Source organism: Vigna unguiculata, chromosome 6 (genome assembly GCF_004118075.2).
Source record: "Vigna unguiculata cultivar IT97K-499-35 chromosome 6, ASM411807v1, whole genome shotgun sequence".
NCBI lineage: Eukaryota > Viridiplantae > Streptophyta > Magnoliopsida > Fabales > Fabaceae > Vigna > Vigna unguiculata.
The window spans coordinates 31,881,579-31,904,137 of record NC_040284.1 but is presented as its reverse complement, the minus strand read 5'-3'; the positions used below and the strand labels follow the sequence as shown (position 1 = coordinate 31,904,137).

The 22,559-nt window shown below is 34.1% G+C and overlaps 3 protein-coding genes and 1 pseudogene across 3 annotated transcripts; 2 read left to right on the top strand and 2 right to left on the bottom strand.

The window, feature by feature from the left end:
- The first annotated feature begins 610 nt into the window (after window positions 1-610).
- LOC114187681 (COP1-interacting protein 7) lies at window positions 611-5,971 on the top strand. The gene is made up of 9 exons (XM_028075988.1): window positions 611-950; window positions 1,057-1,233; window positions 1,912-2,039; window positions 2,247-2,299; window positions 2,386-2,435; window positions 2,524-2,676; window positions 3,215-3,435; window positions 3,642-5,374; window positions 5,484-5,971. The coding sequence occupies exons 1-9, from the start codon at window positions 886-888 to the stop codon at window positions 5,697-5,699; spliced, it is 2,796 nt and encodes a 931-aa protein (XP_027931789.1). The 5' UTR covers window positions 611-885; the 3' UTR covers window positions 5,700-5,971.
- A 789-nt stretch (window positions 5,972-6,760) lies between these two features.
- On the top strand, window positions 6,761-10,245 carry LOC114187238 (uncharacterized protein At4g04980-like). Its single transcript, XM_028075431.1, has 10 exons — window positions 6,761-6,879; window positions 7,104-7,203; window positions 7,523-7,711; window positions 7,818-7,913; window positions 7,991-8,111; window positions 8,214-9,039; window positions 9,148-9,313; window positions 9,392-9,556; window positions 9,636-9,788; window positions 9,877-10,245. The coding sequence occupies exons 2-10, from the start codon at window positions 7,138-7,140 to the stop codon at window positions 10,075-10,077; spliced, it is 1,983 nt and encodes a 660-aa protein (XP_027931232.1). The 5' UTR covers window positions 6,761-6,879; window positions 7,104-7,137; the 3' UTR covers window positions 10,078-10,245.
- A 4,645-nt stretch (window positions 10,246-14,890) lies between these two features.
- Window positions 14,891-16,852, bottom strand: LOC114187958 (annotated as a pseudogene).
- A 4,731-nt stretch (window positions 16,853-21,583) lies between these two features.
- Window positions 21,584-22,305, bottom strand: LOC114188624 (polyphenol oxidase, chloroplastic-like). The gene is made up of 2 exons (XM_028077191.1): window positions 21,730-22,305; window positions 21,584-21,604 (listed from the first exon to the last, which is right to left on the bottom strand). The coding sequence occupies exons 1-2, from the start codon at window positions 22,303-22,305 to the stop codon at window positions 21,584-21,586; spliced, it is 597 nt and encodes a 198-aa protein (XP_027932992.1).
- Window positions 22,306-22,559: the final 254 nt, after the last annotated feature.

Genomic DNA, 22,559 nt, shown 5'->3' with positions numbered 1-22,559 from the left:
AGAGTAATACTCCAAATGGTTAAGGTTTTTGTGTTATTTTATACAAAAAGAAGAAAAAAAACTATTTGTTTTTGTCCTTAATGAAAACTTCAAAAAAATCGAAAAGAGTAAATGCATGACCATAAGACAAGGAACTGTTTTGTCTTCATGTCTTAATTTTTGGTTTAATGCTATAGAGAAAATAATTGTATGTTACTGTGGATGGTCCTTTAATAAGAGTCTCATTCATTAGGTGAAGCACACATAAAACTCAACTGAATCATCTGTCCTCTTAAAATCCTAATGCAGACAACAATGCCACTGCGATTCAATTTGAAGAAGAAGAAGAAGCCATTAAATCCGAGGAGCATATTCTTTCTCCTACCCTATAATTAATGACCTTCTTTAGCAAGACCAAACGTGACCCACCAAACAGAGGACAAAGCTTCCAATAATGTCTTTTATCAAATCATAATCTCTTGGAAACTCACTCCCCCAATACAAACAAATAATTACAATCCTTCTACTATGAATAGTAAAATAAAAATAATTTTTTTTATAAGATGAAAATTTAACAATGCTTCACACTCTTTGATAGAAGTTACCCTGCCCAATATTTTGATGAGTTTATCTTAGTTGATTTTTGTGAAAGGAAAGAAAGGAGTTAGATACGCAGACAAAGCAGAAGGTGTCGCTGTTGCATGTGGTGAGGGCGTTGAAATCCTATAATATTATTGCCCCACTTCACACTCCATGTGCCATGCTGCATTTGATTTCCCTCCTCTCTCCCTAACTCTTTCTCTCTCACATTCACACAACAACAGCAACAACTACTAAGGTTGTTGTTGTTCTTGTTCTTCTTTTCCTTCTTTACTTCACCAAGCATCCATTCCCATATGCTCTGACATGGCTTCCAATTCCAAGGCCATTTTGGACTATGCTTTGTTTCAACTCACTCCCACCAGAACCAGGTCACCCTCAACTCTTTCTTTTTCGTTGCTATTTGCTCTAACCAATTCTTACTGGGTGCTTTTCTTTTGCATCTGTGGTTGCTTTATGCTCTTTTTTCTTTTGCAGATGTGAGTTGTTAGTCTTTTGTGGAGGTGCTCATCAGAAAATAGCTTCTGGGTTGTTTGAGCCTTTCGTTTCTCATCTCAAATTCGTCAGAGATGAGATCTCCAAAGGTGGATACTCCATTAAGCTTCTGCCTCCCTCCAACTCTGCCTTCTGGTTCACCAGAGCCACCTTTGAGAGGTGATTGTTGCTTCTATCCATTTTTTCGTTATCTTTTCTGGCCTCTTAGTCATTGTTATCAATCTCTTCTTTCATCTCAACAACTTTCCTAATCGTTTCCAATAGAAATTAAAGAGCCCGTGAATCAATACCTTGGTAATTGAAGCCTGTGATATGTACATATGGAATGGGAATGATATTCAAAGAACTTACTTTCTCAATTTTTTCATACAATTAGTATAAGGGTTAATCATTTTCACTCAGATTACCACCATGGATAGATACCTCTTCATGATGATACTAATTATTTAGTACTTAGATTGCTATGGAGGTCGCTTTTTGTTTGTCCCTACTAATAATCATTTTATTTGACACCCATCAACTTGTTTAGTTAAAGTACATGATATTGTCAAATCAAATCAGTGGGTAGATTAACAAATTGCAGGTCTTGAATGATAACAAATCAGCGGTTTCATAGATTTTTTTTTGGGGGGTGGGAGTGATTGAAAAGTACGATTCAGTTGAAGGCGAGAAAAGAGGAAGGACTCTGAAAATTATAAAAAAAACTAACGATTTTGTGTAATTTTTTTTCCTGTGCTTCTTCATTCAGCATCCACATTCATCAATTTAAGATTTATGAAGCTGATTTTGCTCACTTCGTCTTCTCTCTTTTCTTTTGGGGTGGGGTGTATTTTTCAGATTTGTGCGTTTTGTCAGCACACCGGCTATTCTGGAGAGGTTCGTTAGCCTTGAAAACGAAATTCTTCAGATTGAAAGTTCATTTCAAGCTAATGCTTTATCGATATCCAATGCAACTGCTGATGAAGGTACTGTTGGAAGCTGCATCTTAAACATGTTTTATGGATATTGCAGCATGAATTGCTCAGTGTTAGGTGCTATAATTGAATTCCAACAATTGTACTTATTAAGTCAAACGACCATGATTGAATGAAGTATGTGCGCATAATATTCACACCTAATCATGCACTGTTTAATTGGAACTATTTTCTTACTAAAATCTTATTGTGTATTAGGAATCGTGCCACAAAACAATGGCAACACAAGGAGGTTAAGTGATTCTGCGAAGGTACTTAATTTCTTAAAGAAATGTTTGAATTACTTAATAATCTCCGAATTATTTTTTTTCTTAATTTACGTTTTGTTTTGTTTCAGTTGAATGATGTACTTGAAGGTGTTGACATCAAAGAAGAGGAAAGCTCAAAGTAACTTTCTCTCTCTCTTCAATGGTTTCTATCGATGAAATTTAATTTTTAAAAGCATTTCCTAACACTTCTGGTTTGTATTGATAAGGGTTTCCCTGCATCGTCTGTTGGAATCTCGAATAGCACTACTCCGGAAGGAGCAAGCAATGGCTTATTCACGTGGTCTTGTTGCTGGATTTGAAATTGACAGCATTGATGATCTCATATACTTTGCAAATGCATTTGGAGCAACCCGATTAAGGTATGAACTGGAACTGCTACTTTTCTTACTTGTACACCGTAAAAGGGAAACTATCGTCAATTAAATTGTTACTCATAATTTCAATGCTATTTTTCGTGCCTCAAAAGAACTTTCCCTTGCTTTTCCTGACTTAAAATTATTATAACAATTGACCCTACTTTGTAGATTGTGAAATTTCACTTGTCTAAGGGGATCCCTCTTTTTGCTATGGAGGTTCAACTACCTTTGGATGTCAGTTCTCTCATTCCTTGTTTTTCTAAGGATCATTGAGAAATGAGAACCTATTCTTGTGAATATTTTAGTTCCTTTAAACTCTAACTGTAATCTTGTATGTCACACGTACTGATGGACTATGCCATACCAGTATATCAGATTAAGGGGAAATTTCTGCAAAACGTAACTGCTTTCTTACTTACAATGAGATATGATAAATCATTTAAAACTAGTGACCTATGGTTTTGGACTGGTGGACCTTGCCTCATTGACATGAAACCTTTACCTTTGAAATCAACTTAGTCTTGATATTCAATGTATGTAGGGAAGCCTGCATTAATTTTAAGGAGTTATGGAAGAAAAAGCATGCAGATGATCTTTGGATAAAAGAAGTAGCCGCTATGCAGTCAAGCTTGCCACCGGCTCTCTCATTGTCTGGATCATCAGGAATCATACTGGCAAATGATATAACCGTCAATGACCAGAATAGCATTGCTTCTGGTGACGGAACGGAAACATCAAATTCTACATCAAACAAAAAAGAAGGTACTTTCTTAACTCTCTCTTCCTTTTCCTTTACCTTGACTATATTATGAATTTTGAAATTTACAGAAATCTTCACATCCAAATCCCCAGAATTTTAAATCTGATAATTATCATACCCAAACCAAACTCAACAATCAATTATATACTATTCTATACTATTATAAGCCGTAGACTGTTTATTTAATATCAAGGAATGCCATGTGCAGATGTGAACCTGCCTACACCAGATCAGAAACCTTCACATACAGCAAATGTTCATATGCAAATGCCCTGGCCTTACAATGTGCCTCCGTACATGTATAATCTTCCGCAAATGCCTTCGTACCAAGGATATCCTATGACTAATATGCAGACTGTTCCACCTTACCTTCTACCGAATGTCCAATGGTCTTCTGACATGGGAGTGAATCAGAAACCATCGTCAACCAAAAAGGATAAATCCCATAAGAAAAGAGCAGAAGAATATGAAGAAGACCAGCAGTCAGAATCCAGTGATCCTAATTCTGGAAGTGAGTCTGATTCTGATAAACAGAATCACTCCAGTCACTCATCGAAGGATGATCAGAAGAGGAGAAAGCACAGAAGAAAGTCATCTGGAACAGTTGTGATTCGTAATATTAACTACATCACTCCAAAAAGGAGAAATGGAAATGAGGATGGAGTCTCTGACGAATCTTCAGAAGATGACGATATCATAGATGAACAAATCATCAAACAAAAGGTCGGTGTTGCACTTGAATCTCTGCAAAAGGTCCATAAAGGTGAAAAACATGCTAATGGGAAAAAAGCAGCAGCCCGACACAAGGTAACTAAATCAAGTGATGCGACTGAGGAGGATATCGCTGAAAACTTGAGTGATGCATCCCAAGGAGGAAACAATAACGACAACTGGAGTGCATTCCAGAACCTTTTGAAGATAGATGAGGGTACTGGAATTGATGGACCAGAAAGGATGAAGTCAATTGATGTCAGGGATGAACATTTTATGGTGAGAAGCTCAGAAGAAACAATGGCGTATGCTGCTGGTTCAACTCCAAACTTGGATTTCAAAGAAGTTCTCAAGAATCCTAAAGTTCCAAATGACTCCTTTATCGTGGCTAATAGAGATGGAGGAAATGAAGGCGGATCCAAGCTGGATGAGTATGTAGACAACATCGGTCCAGTTACAAAGAGCAGGGATAATGTGGGTGAAGAAATAGTGCTATCACATAGATCAAACGAACCAGGAAATAAACACAGTGATCCATTATCTACTTTTGCTGCTGACTCATTACAAACAAAGGGCAGAACATCAGATGATTGGTTTATTGTTGAAAATTTGGAAAAGATGAGGAGCCCTGATCCTCAAATTGTGTCTGCTGCAGTGTTTGATGGTGATTACACTTCACCAGTGAATGGTCATTCCCAATCCGAGAAAAGAAGTGAACGAACTCTCGTTGATGATTCCTTCATGATTCAGGGTCAATTAGTAAACAATGATCTTTCTGGATACCAGTGGAAAACGGACTTAAGTATGGTTGCAGATCTAACTCATGCCAACAAGCCTGAAAGTGATGCAGCTTCTTCAAATGAGAAACGTGCATTATCGAAGAACCAGGAGCCTAGCGACCTCTTTGTAGTTCTACAACGTGATTCTGGATTAGATTCTGCTGAGGGCTCACGAGCATTGGACTATGAAATTGACTTTTCCTTACGAGAAACTGATAGAAGATCCTCCTTTGACCATTCTCATGACAAGTTGAATGACAACCTTCCTGCTAGTCCTGTGAAAACCAGTGTGAGCAAAAGCAAAACTTCTGGAACAAGAAGTTCAGAAAAGGATGAGAAGTCAAAAGCTTTGCGCAGTTCCTCCGGAAAGGGCAAGCCTGAAATCATTTCTAGGGCCAGAAAGCCATCTCTCCCTAGTAGGCCTATTGTTCAGAAGAGCAAAAGGGAACAGGTATGGTGATTTTTCAATTGTTCAGAAGCATTGTTATATAATCCTAACACTTCTTTTCACATAGCATGCATTAATCCTAACACTTAACTATGCTTATGATGGTAAACAGGAAGATGAGAACAGGAAGAGGATGGAAGAATTGCGGAATGAACGTCAGAGGAGAATTGCTGAAAGAACTGCATCCTCTGGTCTTGCTCGAGGTGGGCCCAAGAAAGACCAAATTGAAGGTAAAACAGCAAGGGTTTCACCTAAGAATGACAAGAACAAGACTCAACCTGTGAAAGAGACAAACAGAAACAGTTCTGTCAAGGTCAGGGGATTTTAGCAAAACTTTCAGTCCGATGTGGATGCAGATTTTATTCTCTACATGGTAAAGTGTATTTAAATAACGGTTGATTAAAATGAAATGAATAATTTCGTTTTTTATAAACTTTAAGTTATTGCATGTATTCAGTCTTATAATCACTCAAAATGTTTTGTTTTTGTTTCACGGTTGTATATCAATAGATTCTTTATCGATTGTAGGTGAAAACTTGTCATAAAGGTTTTGTTGGATTAATAATTATTCAAGTTTAACAGGTTGTGTGGATTGTATTATATCCCGGCATTCTTTGTTCTATGTAATGTATGAAACCTTTATAAATAATTCTATTCTTTTTGCAAATAATTATGAATTTATTTTTCTGTTTTTGATTCCATTGTCAATTATGATACCGCTAGGAAAAAGAAAGTGAAAACAATTCACATCTTCTTTATGCGATGCTTTCAATTATAGCATTTCGAGAATTTCGGTGAATAAAAAATGGCTAGACAAAAGAAGATTTTGATCTAACCTCAAAAAGATCGTTGCCATGTTCTTACAAGTAAAAGAAAAAAAAAATCTTGGTTTTTCATAGGATACACTCAAAATTACAACTCAAACGGTGAAAGAATCAGTAGTTTTAAGGCGATGGAGATTCTCCTTGATACAGAGTTGGGACAAACCACCAAAAGCAATAAGAAATTATATAAAACTGGATGAACGAATTGCTAGGTAATGGAGATTTTTTTTAATGGAACCCAATTTCAATTCCTTTTTTTAGGCACTGAGAAATTGGCGTTGTTACACCTAACACACTCAGAACCAACGTTAAGTAGTTTGTTAAAACTTAAAAGTGGGAACTTAAACAAAATTATAGAAAATTTGAAGAGACATGTCAAAGGGTCGAAACGGTTTAATATTGTCTTGTTTTAGCAATGAACCTTCCCATAATATACTATACAATGTTACAAGAAATTAGTTACAACCTCATCTATACTTTACACTGCTATTCTGTTTACTGTTTTAGTGCCCAACACAACTAGCTATATATTTACTTCAATTTTTCTCTGTCTTTGTCATAGATCCTAAACGAACAGTTTCCTCGTTGCGCAGTAGTTTATTGCGAATTACTATGAAGACAGTATAAACTCAAACACAATGGCTGAAAACAACTAAATCAAATCCAAAATATACGACTGAAAAGGTATTATATTTTTCATCCTAGCTCTCTCACATTAGGTCAAACCTCCTTATTGTACGCATGTCGCTTATTTTTTATTATAATGTCAATTAGAAAATTCTATAGATTTTTCTGTCTTTTAATACCTTCAACGGGCTTTCATTTTGAGCTGAACATGTCAGCTTGCTTATACACACTTTGTGAAGTTGTGGTTCTCACATCATGATGATTTTTTTTTTTAAATTCAGGGTTTCAAGTCAATATAAGCAAACCTATTAAGACATGTCTAATGTAAGATTATGTGGTTTGAAGCCATTTCGCTTTGGACGAAAGACATGTCTTTTTGAGGTAAGATTCTTCTGGTTTTCTTGTTTACCCAGAATATGTGAAAATATGATTCTGAGAATTTTGAAATTTGTGACAAAGCAATACCCAATTTTTTTGTCATTGTATATTGCATGGCTTGGTTTGTTCCATGCTTAAAATTTGCCTAGTACTTTAGAAAGATTGAAGCAGTGGAAACATTTAGAGAACTTTCACGAGATAAAATTCGGCAATTTTTATCACCTAACCATTACAAAATGTAGGAATTTCAGTTTTCGCTGTCCCAAATATTATTCAGATTTTATATATATATATGCATCTTCTAAAAGTTTGTCATGTTCAGTCAATGAAAAGCTTTACGACGCCCAAGAAGCCTTCTATGGCTCATAACGAAGGGAAGGGAGGGTCAATTGAGTGGTCATTTGTTGGTGCAGACCAATTGATTTCAATGATGAAGGTCCATAAGAAGATCTTTGTCTTCAGGGATATCATGGACCTTGTTCCTATGAACAGTTCCGCTTCCTTGCATGAGGTACTTCATATTTATGAATTATATATATATGCCTTCTTTCTATGAAATTGAAAAAATATATAAAGATGACTTTGCCTCCCTTTGTTTTTCATCTGTCATATTTTAGATGGTTATTACAACCTTAGAAGATCTTCAAAGGCTTTACCCGGGGATAATACCAAGAAAAAAAGTGTCAAACATCAAAGACAAGCCTATACATCAGGTTAACTTGCAGTTACTTGTATTTACTTCAGAAATTTGTATAACACAGAATACTAAATGTAGAAAGTTTTGTGCTAGGGTCTTGTCTACTTCTGCGAGGCTTTAAAGTCTCTTGGAGAATCTTGGACGAGTGATTGTACGGAAAAACACATTTATGAGTTACCAGCGTGTAAAGATAACACCAACATGCGCCAACTGGGTACGCTACTAACAATCTCATGTCGGATTTCAGAGTTTCTGACAACTGTCTCAGTTGAATTTCGTTGAATTTCAGTTGGTTGTTACTTTATTTGTTTCGCAGGTGAAACTATGTCGACCATACTAGATTGTTTGATTAAGATTGCCAGTGAGAAGTTTGATATTATGGAAGAAGATGACCCAAAAAAAGTTATACGGAACAACTCCTTTTCAGATATGACTCATTTCCCTGTCACACCAAAATCCGTGCTTCCAGAATCTATGAGCCCAGAATATTGTAGTACCATTCCACTTTGGTCTGTAAAAGCTGTGGGAAAGCTGAAGCCAATTGATTTAAAGCGTTTATCTTTCCACATGTCACCGCCATGCTTGCAAACCCACGAGACAGAGAAGGAACAAACCATAAACATGGATATAGTAGATCAAACAGTTGAAAATCCAGGAAGAAGCTTATCACAAGATATAGTTCTTCAATCGGACACTACCAGTGATCATGGAGAAACATATGATAATCCTCAAGCAACGGAAGACGTGGAGAAACTTTCAGCATCTCCACCAGTATTGCAGCCAAATATGACACTACCCCCACCACCACCACCACCACTACCTTTGAGCTCAAGTTTAGCACTAGTACCACCAAATCCCTTCAAAACTGGACCAGCTCCGGCACCTCCACCGTCAATGCCACGTGGAAGCGGAGCAGCTGCTCCACCACCACCTCCACCTGGAGCAGGGAGATCCTTGCGGCCTAAGGCAACCACCAAACTGAAAAGGTCAACACAATTAGGAAACCTATATAGAACTCTCAAGGGAAAAGTGGAAGGATCCATCATCAAAGGCAAATCATCCGGTGGGAGAAGTAGTGCAATTGGAGCAGGAACTAGTGGGAAACAAGGAATGGCTGAAGCTCTAGCAGAGATGACAAAAAGGTACGCTTTTTCAGAAACACTGCATAATTTGGCTTCTTTTTAATTTAAGCCTTGAAACCACATGTCTCACCACTTTCTTTTGTTATTTCAATGGTTGTTTTTTACTAGATCATCTTACTTCCAACAAATAGAAGAAGATGTTCAGAGGTACACCAAACAGATCACAGAACTGAGATCTGCTATTACCAATTTCAAGACAAAGGATATGATAGAACTTGTTAAGTTCCACAAAGACGTTGAATCCGTTCTTGAGAATCTAACTGATGAGTCACAAGTGAGTTTAGAAACCACATTCATGTATTATTTTGCTTGTTCTTTCGATTCCGTGATACAAAATTCCATTGCTGTGTAGGTCCTATCTCGATTTGAAGGCTTTCCCTCGAGAAAGTTAGAAGCTATAAGAATGGCAACCGCGCTTTATCTTAGGTTGGATTCAGTTCTTACCGAGCTTCAAAATTGGAATATAGTGACTCCTGTGAGCGAGTTCCTTGACAAGGCTGAACGTTATTTCAGTAAGGTGATTTTCTGAATCATTGATGGCATTGATTGTTTTAATGTATGTACGTTTATTTCTAACTCGCAAGACCAACACACAGATAAAAACGGAATTAGATTGTTTGGAGCGAACCAAGGATGAAGAATCCAAGAAATTTAAAAGCCACAACATCGAATTCGACTTCTACATCTTTATAAAAATCAAAGAAGCCATGGTGGATGTTTCCTCCAATTGCATGGAAGTAGCACTAAAGGTTACGCATAGTTTAATTTTGATGATTCCAACTTAGGATGATTTAGTATGATATTGACTTTATGTGTATCTGCATGAACTGAATGCAGGAGAGGCGCAGTGATGGTGCAAGCAGAGATTCAGGATCAAACCTTATTAATGGAAAAAGAAAAGAACATGGGAAGTTGCTTTGGAGGGCTTTCCAATTCGCATTTCGAGTGTACACATTTGCCGGTGGACATGATGATCGTGCTGACAAACTGACCAGAGAATTGGCTAAGGAAATAGAGAGTGATCCCAACCGGCCATAACCTTTCACAAGATTATGCTTCATACTACAATCATCATTTTTTGTAATGGACAATTTAGACGTAGCTCCTCCATAGATGTCTTCGTGTTATTCTCTCACCAAAATCACAGTTTCACTTCTGTGATGCATACGGATATTTATTAAAATTTTACTATCAGAGTTTGAACTTTAAAATAAGAGGATCAAATTTTATTTATTTTAAAACCAGAAGACGAAAATTACGAGTTGAATAAAACGGAAGGATTGCAATTGCGCATATCATTAAAGTAAAATTACACAAAATTATCGTATAATATAAAAATATTTTTTAAAAATGCACCACCATTGATACAATATATTTTGATAAGATTTGAAAAAAATGGAATTAGTCCAAATTAAGCTTTAAAAATTGAATTTTTAATATGTATACTTTATAATCATTATTATTATATAAAAAGTTTATATATGTTTTGTACTCCCAAGCCCAATTAATTGTGAGGCATTACTTTTGTACTGCTGTACTTTGTGAAGGCAGTGAAGTACATGTGTACTGCAGAGTGGGAGTTTTGCCATATATATGTTGTAGTAGCATTTCACTCCAACAAACAACCTCAAATTTTTATTTTATGGCAGTTTAGCTCTCATTACTACATTTTCTGCTATCTTTGAGAACATGGGTAACTTCTATTTTCTGGGGGTTCCAGGTTTCTTCCGAAGCTTTATCCCAAAATCCTAAATCATTGTCTGTTTCTTCCTTAATTGTTTGTTAAGGAAAGAGAAAAGGGTTTTTTGGGAAAGGCAGGGGAAATAGAAGGTTCCCATGTCCTCACGGTTAGCAGAAAACGGGATGTTATACCAACCGATACTATCTGGATAACGCTACCTATGGGAGATGCCAACATTAATACAGACGTGCAAAAACAAAAAGCTTACGGGCCTTCGCCAGTTGGGCTCAACAAAATAGCCACCAGCCCATTCCACATAACAAGGGAGGACCATTTTTTTACAACCCCACTCTTTTTTAGCTGTTGCTTCTTGCACTCCATGTCTTCCTTCTGCACCTTATAAAAAATTAAAGTTGAAGTGTATTTGGTTTGTTTGTGTTTTTGTTGTGTTGTGAAGGTTGTGGTATACGTTTTGGTGGTAGCTGGTGCTGCTTAGTGGTGTTTGGTGGTGGTTGCCGGTGGTGGGAGGTGATTATAGTGCATTCAGTCATGGTGAGTTGTTTTTTATTTTTTTTCAATTAAGTTTTAGATTGTGTAATTTGGAGATTGAGAAATTGGGGTAATTAGCACGAGCACAAGTTGGATAAACTACCCTTCTGAGTCACATCAATGACAACTTTATAGTAGAGCAAAGATAACACGTTTCTTACTAACTTTATAAATTAAAAGGTAAATAGAAAGGTTAAGATTTGATATTGACACACCCAAAAAATATATGCTCTAAGTCAACCTTAGAAATGGTCCGACAAGCAACCAACTTGTGATCAGTTCATAAATTTTGTAGGCCCTCAATTACTTACTCTTCAACATTATCATTCAATAATATTTAGATTAAATGTTTCCAAATTTACCACTTTATTATTTAACAAAGGGTATTGGTAACAAGTGCCCTGACTAATTAAAGTACTTAATATATATTGAATCCTATCAAAATACATAATTAAGTGTAATATTAAATTAAATTTTTATTAATACAATTTTATTTTATTTAAAAGATAAAAATGTCCATAATTATTATACTTATGTGTTTCATATTTTATTTAATATTCATTAGTAAAAATAAAAAAATATTAAATAATAAAATAACTATGTTTTAATGATGTTAAAAATTAAATATAATTAAAAATAAAGAAGTTTAAATTAACAGACCAACCAGTAAAAAAATTGTATTAAACATCTCAAAAATTTATAAAAAAAATCAACTATATAAAATATTTTAGTAAAGACTTTAAAAATTTAATAATCAGTCTTTTATATCAATAAGTTATTATCTAAAACTTTAAAAAGATATTTTTGTATTTATAAAATTTGTTATATACATTTATATTATCTTAATTAATATATTTAATTATTTCAAATTTTAATATAAATTAATTAATTATCGTTAATTAGTGTGTCTAAATAATATGATGTTTAAATAACAGTTATAATCACTTAGTTTCGTGCAGGGTTCAATCAGGTAATATACATATTTTATTTGAAGAGTTTCCTATGAATATTATATTTATTTTAGTTTGAGAATTCTTTAAAACGGTTAGGTTTCAGATTGAATTCCTTAAACCTTTTAAAATTGTTATAGATAGGTCTATACATATAATTTAAAAACCCCATAAGTTTTCATGTCTATTTTCTTTAAAAAAAATGTATAGTTTCCTATAAAAAGATGAATAACCGATAGGATTCAGGATTCCAAAGAAGTTGAATTTATATAAAGATTCATATATGCTTTGCAAATTTTAGAAACATATATAAAATATTTCAATAATGAAAATCTGCATATATATTAAGTTAACCTGCGTTTTATTTTTGAATCTCCCTTATCTTCTAAACACAAGGGACTTCGTTGTCTAATGAATGGCGTGTAATCATTCATTACTTTTTTTTTTATGTAACCACCATTAGTAATATTATTTTCCGCTAGTAATATTGTAATGAAAAATTATTCCACTTTTAAATCTATTTTGTTGCTGATCTTATATTATATGTTAAATGTACAGTATTACCGTTTTATTCATGTGATATTTAAAATTGATGTTGTCTCCTAAGTCAAATGTATTCTAAATTTCCGTAACCAAGAATGAAGTGTACCTTTAGTATCAACTGCTAGTAAAAATATAGGCGTAATAAGTATCTATGTATCCATTTTGTTATGATAACAACAAATAATGAATATAATTAACTATATTATCATAATAAAAAATAATTATCAAAACTTTTCATTATCAAAATAGAAATAATTTTTTTTCATTAATTATTACAATTATACACTGAAAATACTTTCAATTTTTGTATTATAATGACGCATTATGAATAGTTTATTAACTGTCGAACCTAAAAAAATGGCTGAGGAATAGTTTATTAACTGTCGAAGCAAAAAAATTGGCTGATGAAGTGCAAAGGGTAGAAGAGATAAAAATATGTTATAAATATTTCTTCTATTTCAAAATTAAAACCCACGCCCGTTAATTTATCTTACACATTCAATAAGTAAAATAAAAAACAATAATGCATACTCCCAACAATCAAATTCTTAACATTTTTTAATTACTTTACTTCGACAGTCTAATAACTTACCGAAATGAAAAAGCACATCAATAATATAGTGTTGCATCTAACATGTTTAATCTGTCACAAATTAATAAAACCATATATGGACCATTAGGTTAGTGGTATGTTAGTGATTAGTTTTGCCAGTGGGATGAATAGTCAAACCAATCTTATATATTTGGTTGAAATACTATTTCTTTTTTATCTAGTTTTTTTAATTTAGTCTTTTTTTTTATTCAATTTGATTTCTAATTCGCTCAATTATATTCAATGTCGTCATTTTTGTTGATATTATTTTTACATAACGTGATACTGTTCAATTATAATTGATTGTGAACTGTGTCACATCATGTGAACAAACCATGTCAGTTATTATCAATTTAAATGGAGATAACGAGATGAAATTAAACATAATTTAGCACATACCAAATTAAACACACAAAAAGAAGGAATCAAATGAACAAATTTAACCAAAATAAGGACCAAAATAATATTTAAACCTATATATTTCAAATGGTTGTGCCAAGTTTAGCTCATAATCTCTCTCCCTCCCTTTGTCAACCTTATAAGTGTTTAAGAGAAAAAAAATTCTTAAATAGTTTCATAGTTACCAATAAAACTCATTTGAGAGATGCGTCATAAAGGAAGAATAGTTGATAACTGAAGTACGAAAATCGCAATTAAGGATTAAGCATCGTTTTTATTAAAACTTTATAAATCCAGGTAACATAAAAACTTTATAAATCCAGGTAACGTCAATCTAACTCTGAAACTCTATTTTGATCCCTTGAACAGTTACATGCCCCTTCCCCATCTTGGGCACCAAAGTCACAAACAGATACTCATCATCTTCCGCATCCAAATCTTCCAATAACTCACTTATCCCGAGCATGAACTTCGTTTTCATCATCTTGTGTTTGTGATGAGCCATACTCATAAAGCTTCCTGCGAACTCTGCCTTAGTTGGTCCACCTGCCACATTATCTTTGTCCTTAATGTATACATCAAACTTCACAACCAATCCTCTCTCAAACTCAATCCCTTCTATCACTAGCACCTCTTCCTCCTCCCTCTTGTTCCTTCACTAGGTTTTTTTATCCCAAAGGGTTTTTCCTAGTAAGGTTTTAACGAGGCACATTCTTTATCAATGGACACTCAAGGGCAAGGGGGAGTGTTATGAATTAATGATTGTCCATTGATTTGATACATTTACTCATATGATTCATTACTCTTTATGGTAGATATTTGTATTAACTAAGTTGATTTGTTTCCTTTATGGATTACATATTGTATCTATAAATAGGACTCTTCCTATCAATAATAAGACATAGATGAGTTGCTCCCTATTCTCTCATTCTCTATTCTCTCTTGTTTTTTCTCTTCTCTATTATCTGTCGTCATTCTCTATGTTATTAACTTTATTTCATAACATGTTTATAATTATTATTAGTACTTATTAAAATGAGTATTTTTTGTTTTTGTTTTTGTAGTAGTCTAAATGTGATATAATTAAGACAATAATGTGAATCTTAATGAGCACGATAAAAGACACATGGTATGAGGTTACTTAATAATTGAAAAACTTGAATAATTTAATGGTAAAAATCCTAGCTTGAACCTCACAAATAACGCAATTAAGGATCACGCATGACTTTTATTAAATCACAGTTAACGATTACTTGTGAAACTCTATTGTGATCCCTCCAACTGTGACATGCCCCTTCCCAAACTTGGGCACCAAAGTCACCAACACATGCTCATCATCTTCAGCGTCCAAATCCTCCAATAACTCACTTATCCCGAGCCTCAAGTTCGTCTTCATCTTCTTGTGTTTGTGCTTATGTTTATGAGCCACATTCATAAAGCTCCCTGCAAACTCAGCCTTACTTGGCCCACCTGCCACATCGTCTTCGTCGTTAATATACACATCAAATTTCACACCCAACTCCCTCTCAAACTCAATCCCTTCTATCACCAGCACCTCCTCCTCCTCTTCCTTTTCTCTCTCGTTCCTACTCTTCTTTGGTCTCTTCACTATGGTGCTCACACTTGAATCCAAAACCACAGGAAACTTTGTTGTTTTGGAAGTCTCAGCGGCCAGTGCTGCACCACCACCAAAATTCATTGCAACTGTTCTTCGCAAACGCGGTGTAGGCTTGGCTTCTAACCAAGGAACATCAACGTCTTGGTATACATATCCAAGCTTCGTAGTGTCAAGACAATCTTTCACCTTCACACGAATAAGGTTTTTTTTCTCATCATAGAAAAGAAATCCAGATTCCAACCAATCGGGGTCAGTGATATCACTTCTCTTTCCTCCCAGTGTTTTCCATATGGTCCACATCCTATCCACATTAGCGTGATGAGAATAGAAAATAGGGTCTCTTGCGGCAGAATAGAGACTTCCCATATCCTCTAAATTAGGTTGCGTGTTATCACCTATCCATACATGAACAGGACCATGAGGAATGTTCTCCACAGTGCCACCACCAGGATCACTGTCCTCTCCTCCACGGTAAGCGCTACCGAAGAAGAGTGTGGGAGTTTTTGAACTTGACACAAGTTGTCGGTACATGGTGGTGAGATTGGTAGATATTTGCTGTTGAGTTGATCCAATGTGTTCCACCCCATTATAGTCTAGGTCAACGAGTTTCGGTGGTTTATGATTTATGTTTCGGAGGGAGTCATAAAGTGGTGACTTGGAATTAGTGTACATGGGAGGGATTGGCATACCATTGGGTGAATCCCAATTCCAAAACAGAAGGGCAAAAATTTGGGTCAAGGTCCTTGATCAAACTTCCCAAGATTTTTTCATAGAAATAGAGGTACCAACGATGAAAGGGAAAGAAGAGCCAAGAGCTGTGAACTTGGAAATCAAGATCAGGAAAGCCAACTTGGTGATATGCACCATCACAATAAGCACAGTGGATGTTGGCCTGTTGGGTGAAATTGCGTGGATCGTTGAGAGGCAAAGCTTTCATGCGACGAAGGGCTTCTTCGTAATTGCGGAGGTAAGTGGCATCAACTAAATGACCAGCGGGTCTAACCTTAACTTGGGGGTTTTTGGGAAATGTGAAATCTATGATGTTTGAGGAGATTGGGGGGCAACAGTTGATTGGTTTGGCACCAGCGGGAAGGTCAGGTGGACCACATTTGGTTAATTCGGGTGGAGAGATAGGGGCTGCTAAGGACAATGTATCCCTGCTAAGGGTACCATAAAGGCTTCCTATGCCAATTAATACGTTTCTTCTATCAAACACAAAGCCCTTTTCTTTCTTACTTCCCGGATCACCATCGCCATTGCATGACACTTTTAGTTTTGTAACTTTTGGGACCTTCAAATTCTGATTTCTGAATAAGATAACGGAAGAATTGTGGTTTGAAATGGAAAAGTTTGGAGAATATAGAGAAGCCATGAATATAGGTAGATCAATTTTATTGTGCGCTTAGAGCTTGGGAAATCCCTCTCATTTTATAACTAACTTATGTAGACTATTCTCTTCTCTTTCGTGATCCAAAAAATAAGAGAAATATATTGAAGATTAACGTGGCGTCAATTAATAATCACGTGGATGGAGATCAACTGGTATTATTTTTTATTATCTATCTAAAGTAATTTCCATTGCCGTGCGAGTCACTATTATCTTCCCTGACGAATTCAAAGAATTCAAATACTGATGATCATAGACAAATTAATAAATAATAACGATGATGGCCAAACTTTACTATGACGTATAATAAATACTCCTATTTGTATTTTTTTATTAGTGTTTTGCATATGGCCTGAAATTTTGGATCTCTGCATGATCAATCTGAAGACACCCATTTTCCATGAAATAGTATGCAAATATCTTCAGACCATTTTTTTTTTCTTTCCAGAACTAGTTTGTTTTATGACTATATTATTTCTATACAGTGCAATTACTTGACGACAGTTGATAGGTTGAGTTGCTAAAAACAATGCATGCCATCTTCTTCTTAGAGCTTTTTCTTTTGTTATTTCTGTATAGATCACAAAAGCTTTTTACAGTTATTATTAACAAATTATGCTCATTTTAAATTATTCTTATAAAATCAACTTATTATAAGTATTATTTCTATTAATATATATCATAAATGAATTTATTTTTTTTCGATATAATATTTCTAAAATATTTTTTTCACATCCAACTTAAACAAATCTCGTTTCAATATACTCCGGTACAAATTACGATTTTAGTTTATTCTTATTATCGTTACAAAATCAATTTGTATAAGAATATTCTCACCTTTTATTAATGTGTAATGTGTGATTTCGAACTATTATTTTATTAAAAATCATTCAAATAGTAAAAAACCAAAAAACAACGCTAAAAATATTATATAAGTAATATATGCCATAATGAGAGAAAAAAATAGAAATAACAATGCTACGTTTACTATTGATTTAAGGGAATTACTTACCTCTCAGAGCATTGATTAAAAAAATAGAAAACAATTATTGAAAATCATAAAACATGATAAAAATGATAGGAAAACATATATTTTCAAAAATGTACTGCAAAGGTTTTTTCGAGACAAAAACATTCACAATATGTGGAACTAAACGTAAAAGATATTTCTTTCATAAAAGCATGTATATACTAGCTAGTGACGTTGATTCTTGTTGAATATCTCATTTTATTTCTAAGATCTTATAGTGTGAGCTCTACGACATCCAATTGTGTGATAACTCTCATCGAGGGAGCTTTCACCCCTTTTAACCCAAGTGTGGTGGTAAATGATTGATTTATAATAATAAATGAAAACTATAATTAAAATATGTTTTATAATATATATTTTTTTAAAAATTAAATCAGTATCAATATAATATTATACTTTATTAAATATAATCATTATTGAGCCAATTGTTTAATTTGATCAAACAATGTATATTTTTACTACACAAATAATAATGTTACTTTTTTTTTTTATGGGAAGTGGCTTACTAAAGCATCACACTCTTATGATGAAGACCCTCTAGGCCACATCATGCTCAAGGTCCAATCTTAGGCTTACATGCATCTCAAGCCCAAAGCCCACTAAGAAGTCCAATAACAAGAGGCATGCTTAGAAGGATTCAAATGAGATTGCCTCAAGAGGATCAAATTCATCATGGGCTTCCTATGTTATTCTCATGGGCTAAAGAAGACATCAAAATATGAGAGCACACATTATTGGCGCATTAGAATAGCTTTTATTTTGAGCCACATGTTAGGCCATGTTATAGAATAAAAATACTAAAGTACTTTATTGTTTAGTTTCACAATTGGGCTAATGCAAGCCCAATTCAAATACCTTGGCCAAAAATGAGCTTGGAGGACAAGAGGACAAGGCTTTGGAGAGCCTCTTGTCCACTTGGTATATGAAAGGAGAGTGTGATTTTGCCACATGGCATTAGATCCCTTCCTCCTTTGCATCACACGGCCCACATTTGTGCTTCTTCTCCGAGCTATATCTCCATTTCATTTTATGATACATTTTCATTTCATTTGGCCAGCCATGGTTCCTATAAATAGGGCCATTCTCCTCTTGTATTTGATTACTCTGGATTGGTAATAGACTAAGTGTTGAGAGTACTCCACCTATTGCCTCTAGAGTCACTTTGCTATACTAGTTTCTACCAAGAACTCCTCTAGCCTCCTTCCCTAGAATAGATTTCTCTTCTAGGTTTCCTCTCCATTTCACCTTCCTTGCATCAAGAGCCTCCAAACTTGAACCCACTCCTTCATTCCAGCTCCATTTCTGCTGCAACCATGGCCTCTCTTCCCTCCACTTTCGTGCTCCAAGGTCCATCAAGTGGTATCTAGAGCCACTCAAGTCATGTTCATCATTTGTGTTGGTTTGAGTAAGGTTTCCTTCCATTCCTTGTGTTTTTCTTTTCATTTTTGTCTTGTTCATCTTTTTTTTGTTTCTTCAAATTTTCTTCATTTCTACCGATTGTTGATTCAAATTGTAGTACTCATTGCTTCAATGGTGAATATGTGTTTTTAGGTTTCCTTTTTTTTTTTTTGTTTCAGCACTTGTTCTTTGAAATTGTAGTACTCATTGCTTCAATGGTGAAATTGTAGTACATCATTTGTAGTACTCATTCCCTTTCCTCCAAGCATTTTTCTTATGGATCACATCTTATCCTAATTAACGTGGTGAGAATAGAAAATAGGATCTTTTGCTGCAAAATAGAGACTTTCCATATCTTCCAAGTTAGGTGTTGTGTTATCACCAGTCCACATACCTAAAAGATTATGAGGAATGTTCTCTACAATGATCCACTAGATCATTATCCTCTCCTCTACGATAAACGGTCAATACCCAATTTCACTCGGATTAATAAAAATATCTTTAAAAAAAGTAAAATATAAAATATAAAAAAAATTAAAAATATAAAAAATTAAAAATCAAAAAGTTAATAAAAAAATTAAAAAATAGAAAAAGGAAATGTTTTTGTGATTAAGTCCAATCCTTATTTAACATTCTCAATCTTCTATTTGTGTTTTTCTTCTACACTTTGATTTTTATTTTTAGCCCAATTTTTTATACTAACCCTCACTCTTGACTTCATTATCACTTTTGTCTCAGTTTGATCATTAGAAACAATATCTTATATCATGATAAATTTCTTCCATTTTCTCCTCTTATAATGTTCAGTACAATTAAGGTCTCATACAAACACACATCTTTTTTTTTCTTCTTTTACCTCTCTTGGAAAACAAATAAAAATTTGAGAGAACAAGGCAGGATAAGAAAAGAAAAAAAAAACCAACGTAGTTATATGTGAAGTTTAGAAGGTCGATCATTGTCAATATTTTGATTTTGATTTATGCATTCTCAATTTTTCATTATATTTTGTTTTATTATTTTGTATGTTTTTTTAACACTTAATTTTGAAATTCTCTTCATAGACATTAGTTATTAGGGATGTCAACGGGGCGGGTAGGGTACGGGTAGTAGTTCCCCCGTACCCTACTCGCTAGAAAAATATTTGCCCCGTACCCGTACCCATATCCGTTATGCGGGTACCCGTCTATTTTTTTCATATCCGCGGGTATCCACGGGTATTTACAAAATATTTAAAAAAATAAATATTTAACCATAATTAGTGCTTAGATCAACAAGTCTCCTTTCTCCGATTGATTCTTGAAAAACAAACAAATAAAAAATCACTACCAATTTATATTGTAGTTTATTTTTGAATAAAATATTAAAGAAATTACTAACTTCATCAATGTCCACCTCTTGCAACATTGTATAAAGTTTCATGTTGTCCAATTTTAATCTAGAAAAGCCTTAAAACATAAGAAGTTCAGTAAAAATTTCTAACAATCACTTAATTAAAATATCTAAGTAAAAGTGTTAATTTTATTACCTTCCATGTTGGTCCATAACCAGTCTTAGAGACACATCAATACCTCCACAGTATATGGAAGTAATTTACTCATTTGTGGGGTAAGAATCTGACCACCATTATTGGATGAAGACTCATAAAGTTTGTTTACTAATATATATATATATATATATATATATATATATATATATATGTAAGCTAAAGTTTAGCGGGTACGGGTATCCACGGGTACGGATACTATGATACCCGTACCCGCCCCGTTAACATGCGGGTATCAAAAATACCCATACCCGCGGGTAGCGGGTATCCATTTTTAATATCCATTTCCTACCCGTTACGGGTTTTATCCGCGGATACCCGCGGGTACGGATTTTTTTGACATCCCTATTAGTTATATTACTCATAAATATCTTATTCTAACAATCATGTAAAAAAATGATAGTTTTCCAAGTTTCTTTTCATAATGTCTGTTTTGCAGTTTGTGTACCATGAGAAAAATTTTAAAATTATTATTTTTTCTTCAAGAAAGTATAAAAAAATATAAAGAACTAAATATAAAAAATATTTTTTTTGTTTACGATGTCTATCTGTCAACTTGCGTCGCATAATTTTCAAACAATTAAAAATACCCAAAAATTATAATTGGAATTCATAAATATATCTTTTATTTATTTTGAAATGCCACTATAGTATCAATGTCATCTGTTTATACATTACTATTAGTACTTACTAAAATGAGTATTTTTTTTGTTGTAGTAGTCTAACATGTGATATAATTGAGACAGAAATGTGAATCTTAATGAGCACAATAAAAAACACATGGTATGAGGCTATTTAGTAAATAAAAAATTGAATAATTTAGTGGTGAAAATCCAAGCTTTATGGTTATGCAGTCAATCACTCCGAACCATAATCTTACACATATAAAACCTTAGACACCACTTTTACACCAAAACCTTAAGACAATAGTGTTATGGGTCTTTATTCTTATATAGTGTTTAACTTTGACTATTTTATACAATGTGGGACTTTGACTCACACTTGGACTATTCCCAACAATATACACATCAAATTTCACACCCAACTCCCTCTCAAACTCAATCCCTTCTATCACTAGCACCTCCTCCTTTTCCTTTTCCCTCTCCTTCCAACTCTTCTTTGGTCTCTTCACCATGGTGCTCACACTTGAATCCAAAACCATAGGAAACTTCGTTGTTTTGGAAGTTTCAGCGGCCAATGTTGCACCACTACCAAAACTCATTACAACTGCTCTTTGCAAACGCGGTATAGGTTTGGCTCCTAGCCAAGGAACATCAATGTCTTGGTATACATATCCAAGCTTCGTAGTATTAAGATAATCTTTCACCTTCACACAAATAAGGTTTTTGTTCTCATCGTACAAAATAAATCCAGATTCAAACCAATCGGGGTTTGTGATATCACTTCTCTTTCCTCCCACTGTTTTCCATATGGTCCACATCTTATCCACATTAGCATGGTGAGAATAAAAAATAGGGTCACTTGCTGCAAAATAAAGACTTCCCATATGCTCTAAGTTAGGTTGCGTGTGATCACCGATCCATACATGAACAGGACCATGAGGAATGTTCTCCATAGGATAAGAAAAAAAAAACAACGTAATTATATGATTAGGAAAAAAAGCGTGAGATTAATAGAGAAGAGAAATTGAAAAGTTTAGAAGGTAGATCATTGTCTATAATTTTCTTTTAATTTATGCATTCTCAATTTTTCATTATATTTTGTTTTAATATTTTGTACGTTTTTTTAACACTTAATTTTGAAATTCTCTTCATGGACATTAGTTATATTACTCATTATTCTAACAATCATCTAAAAAAATAGATAGTT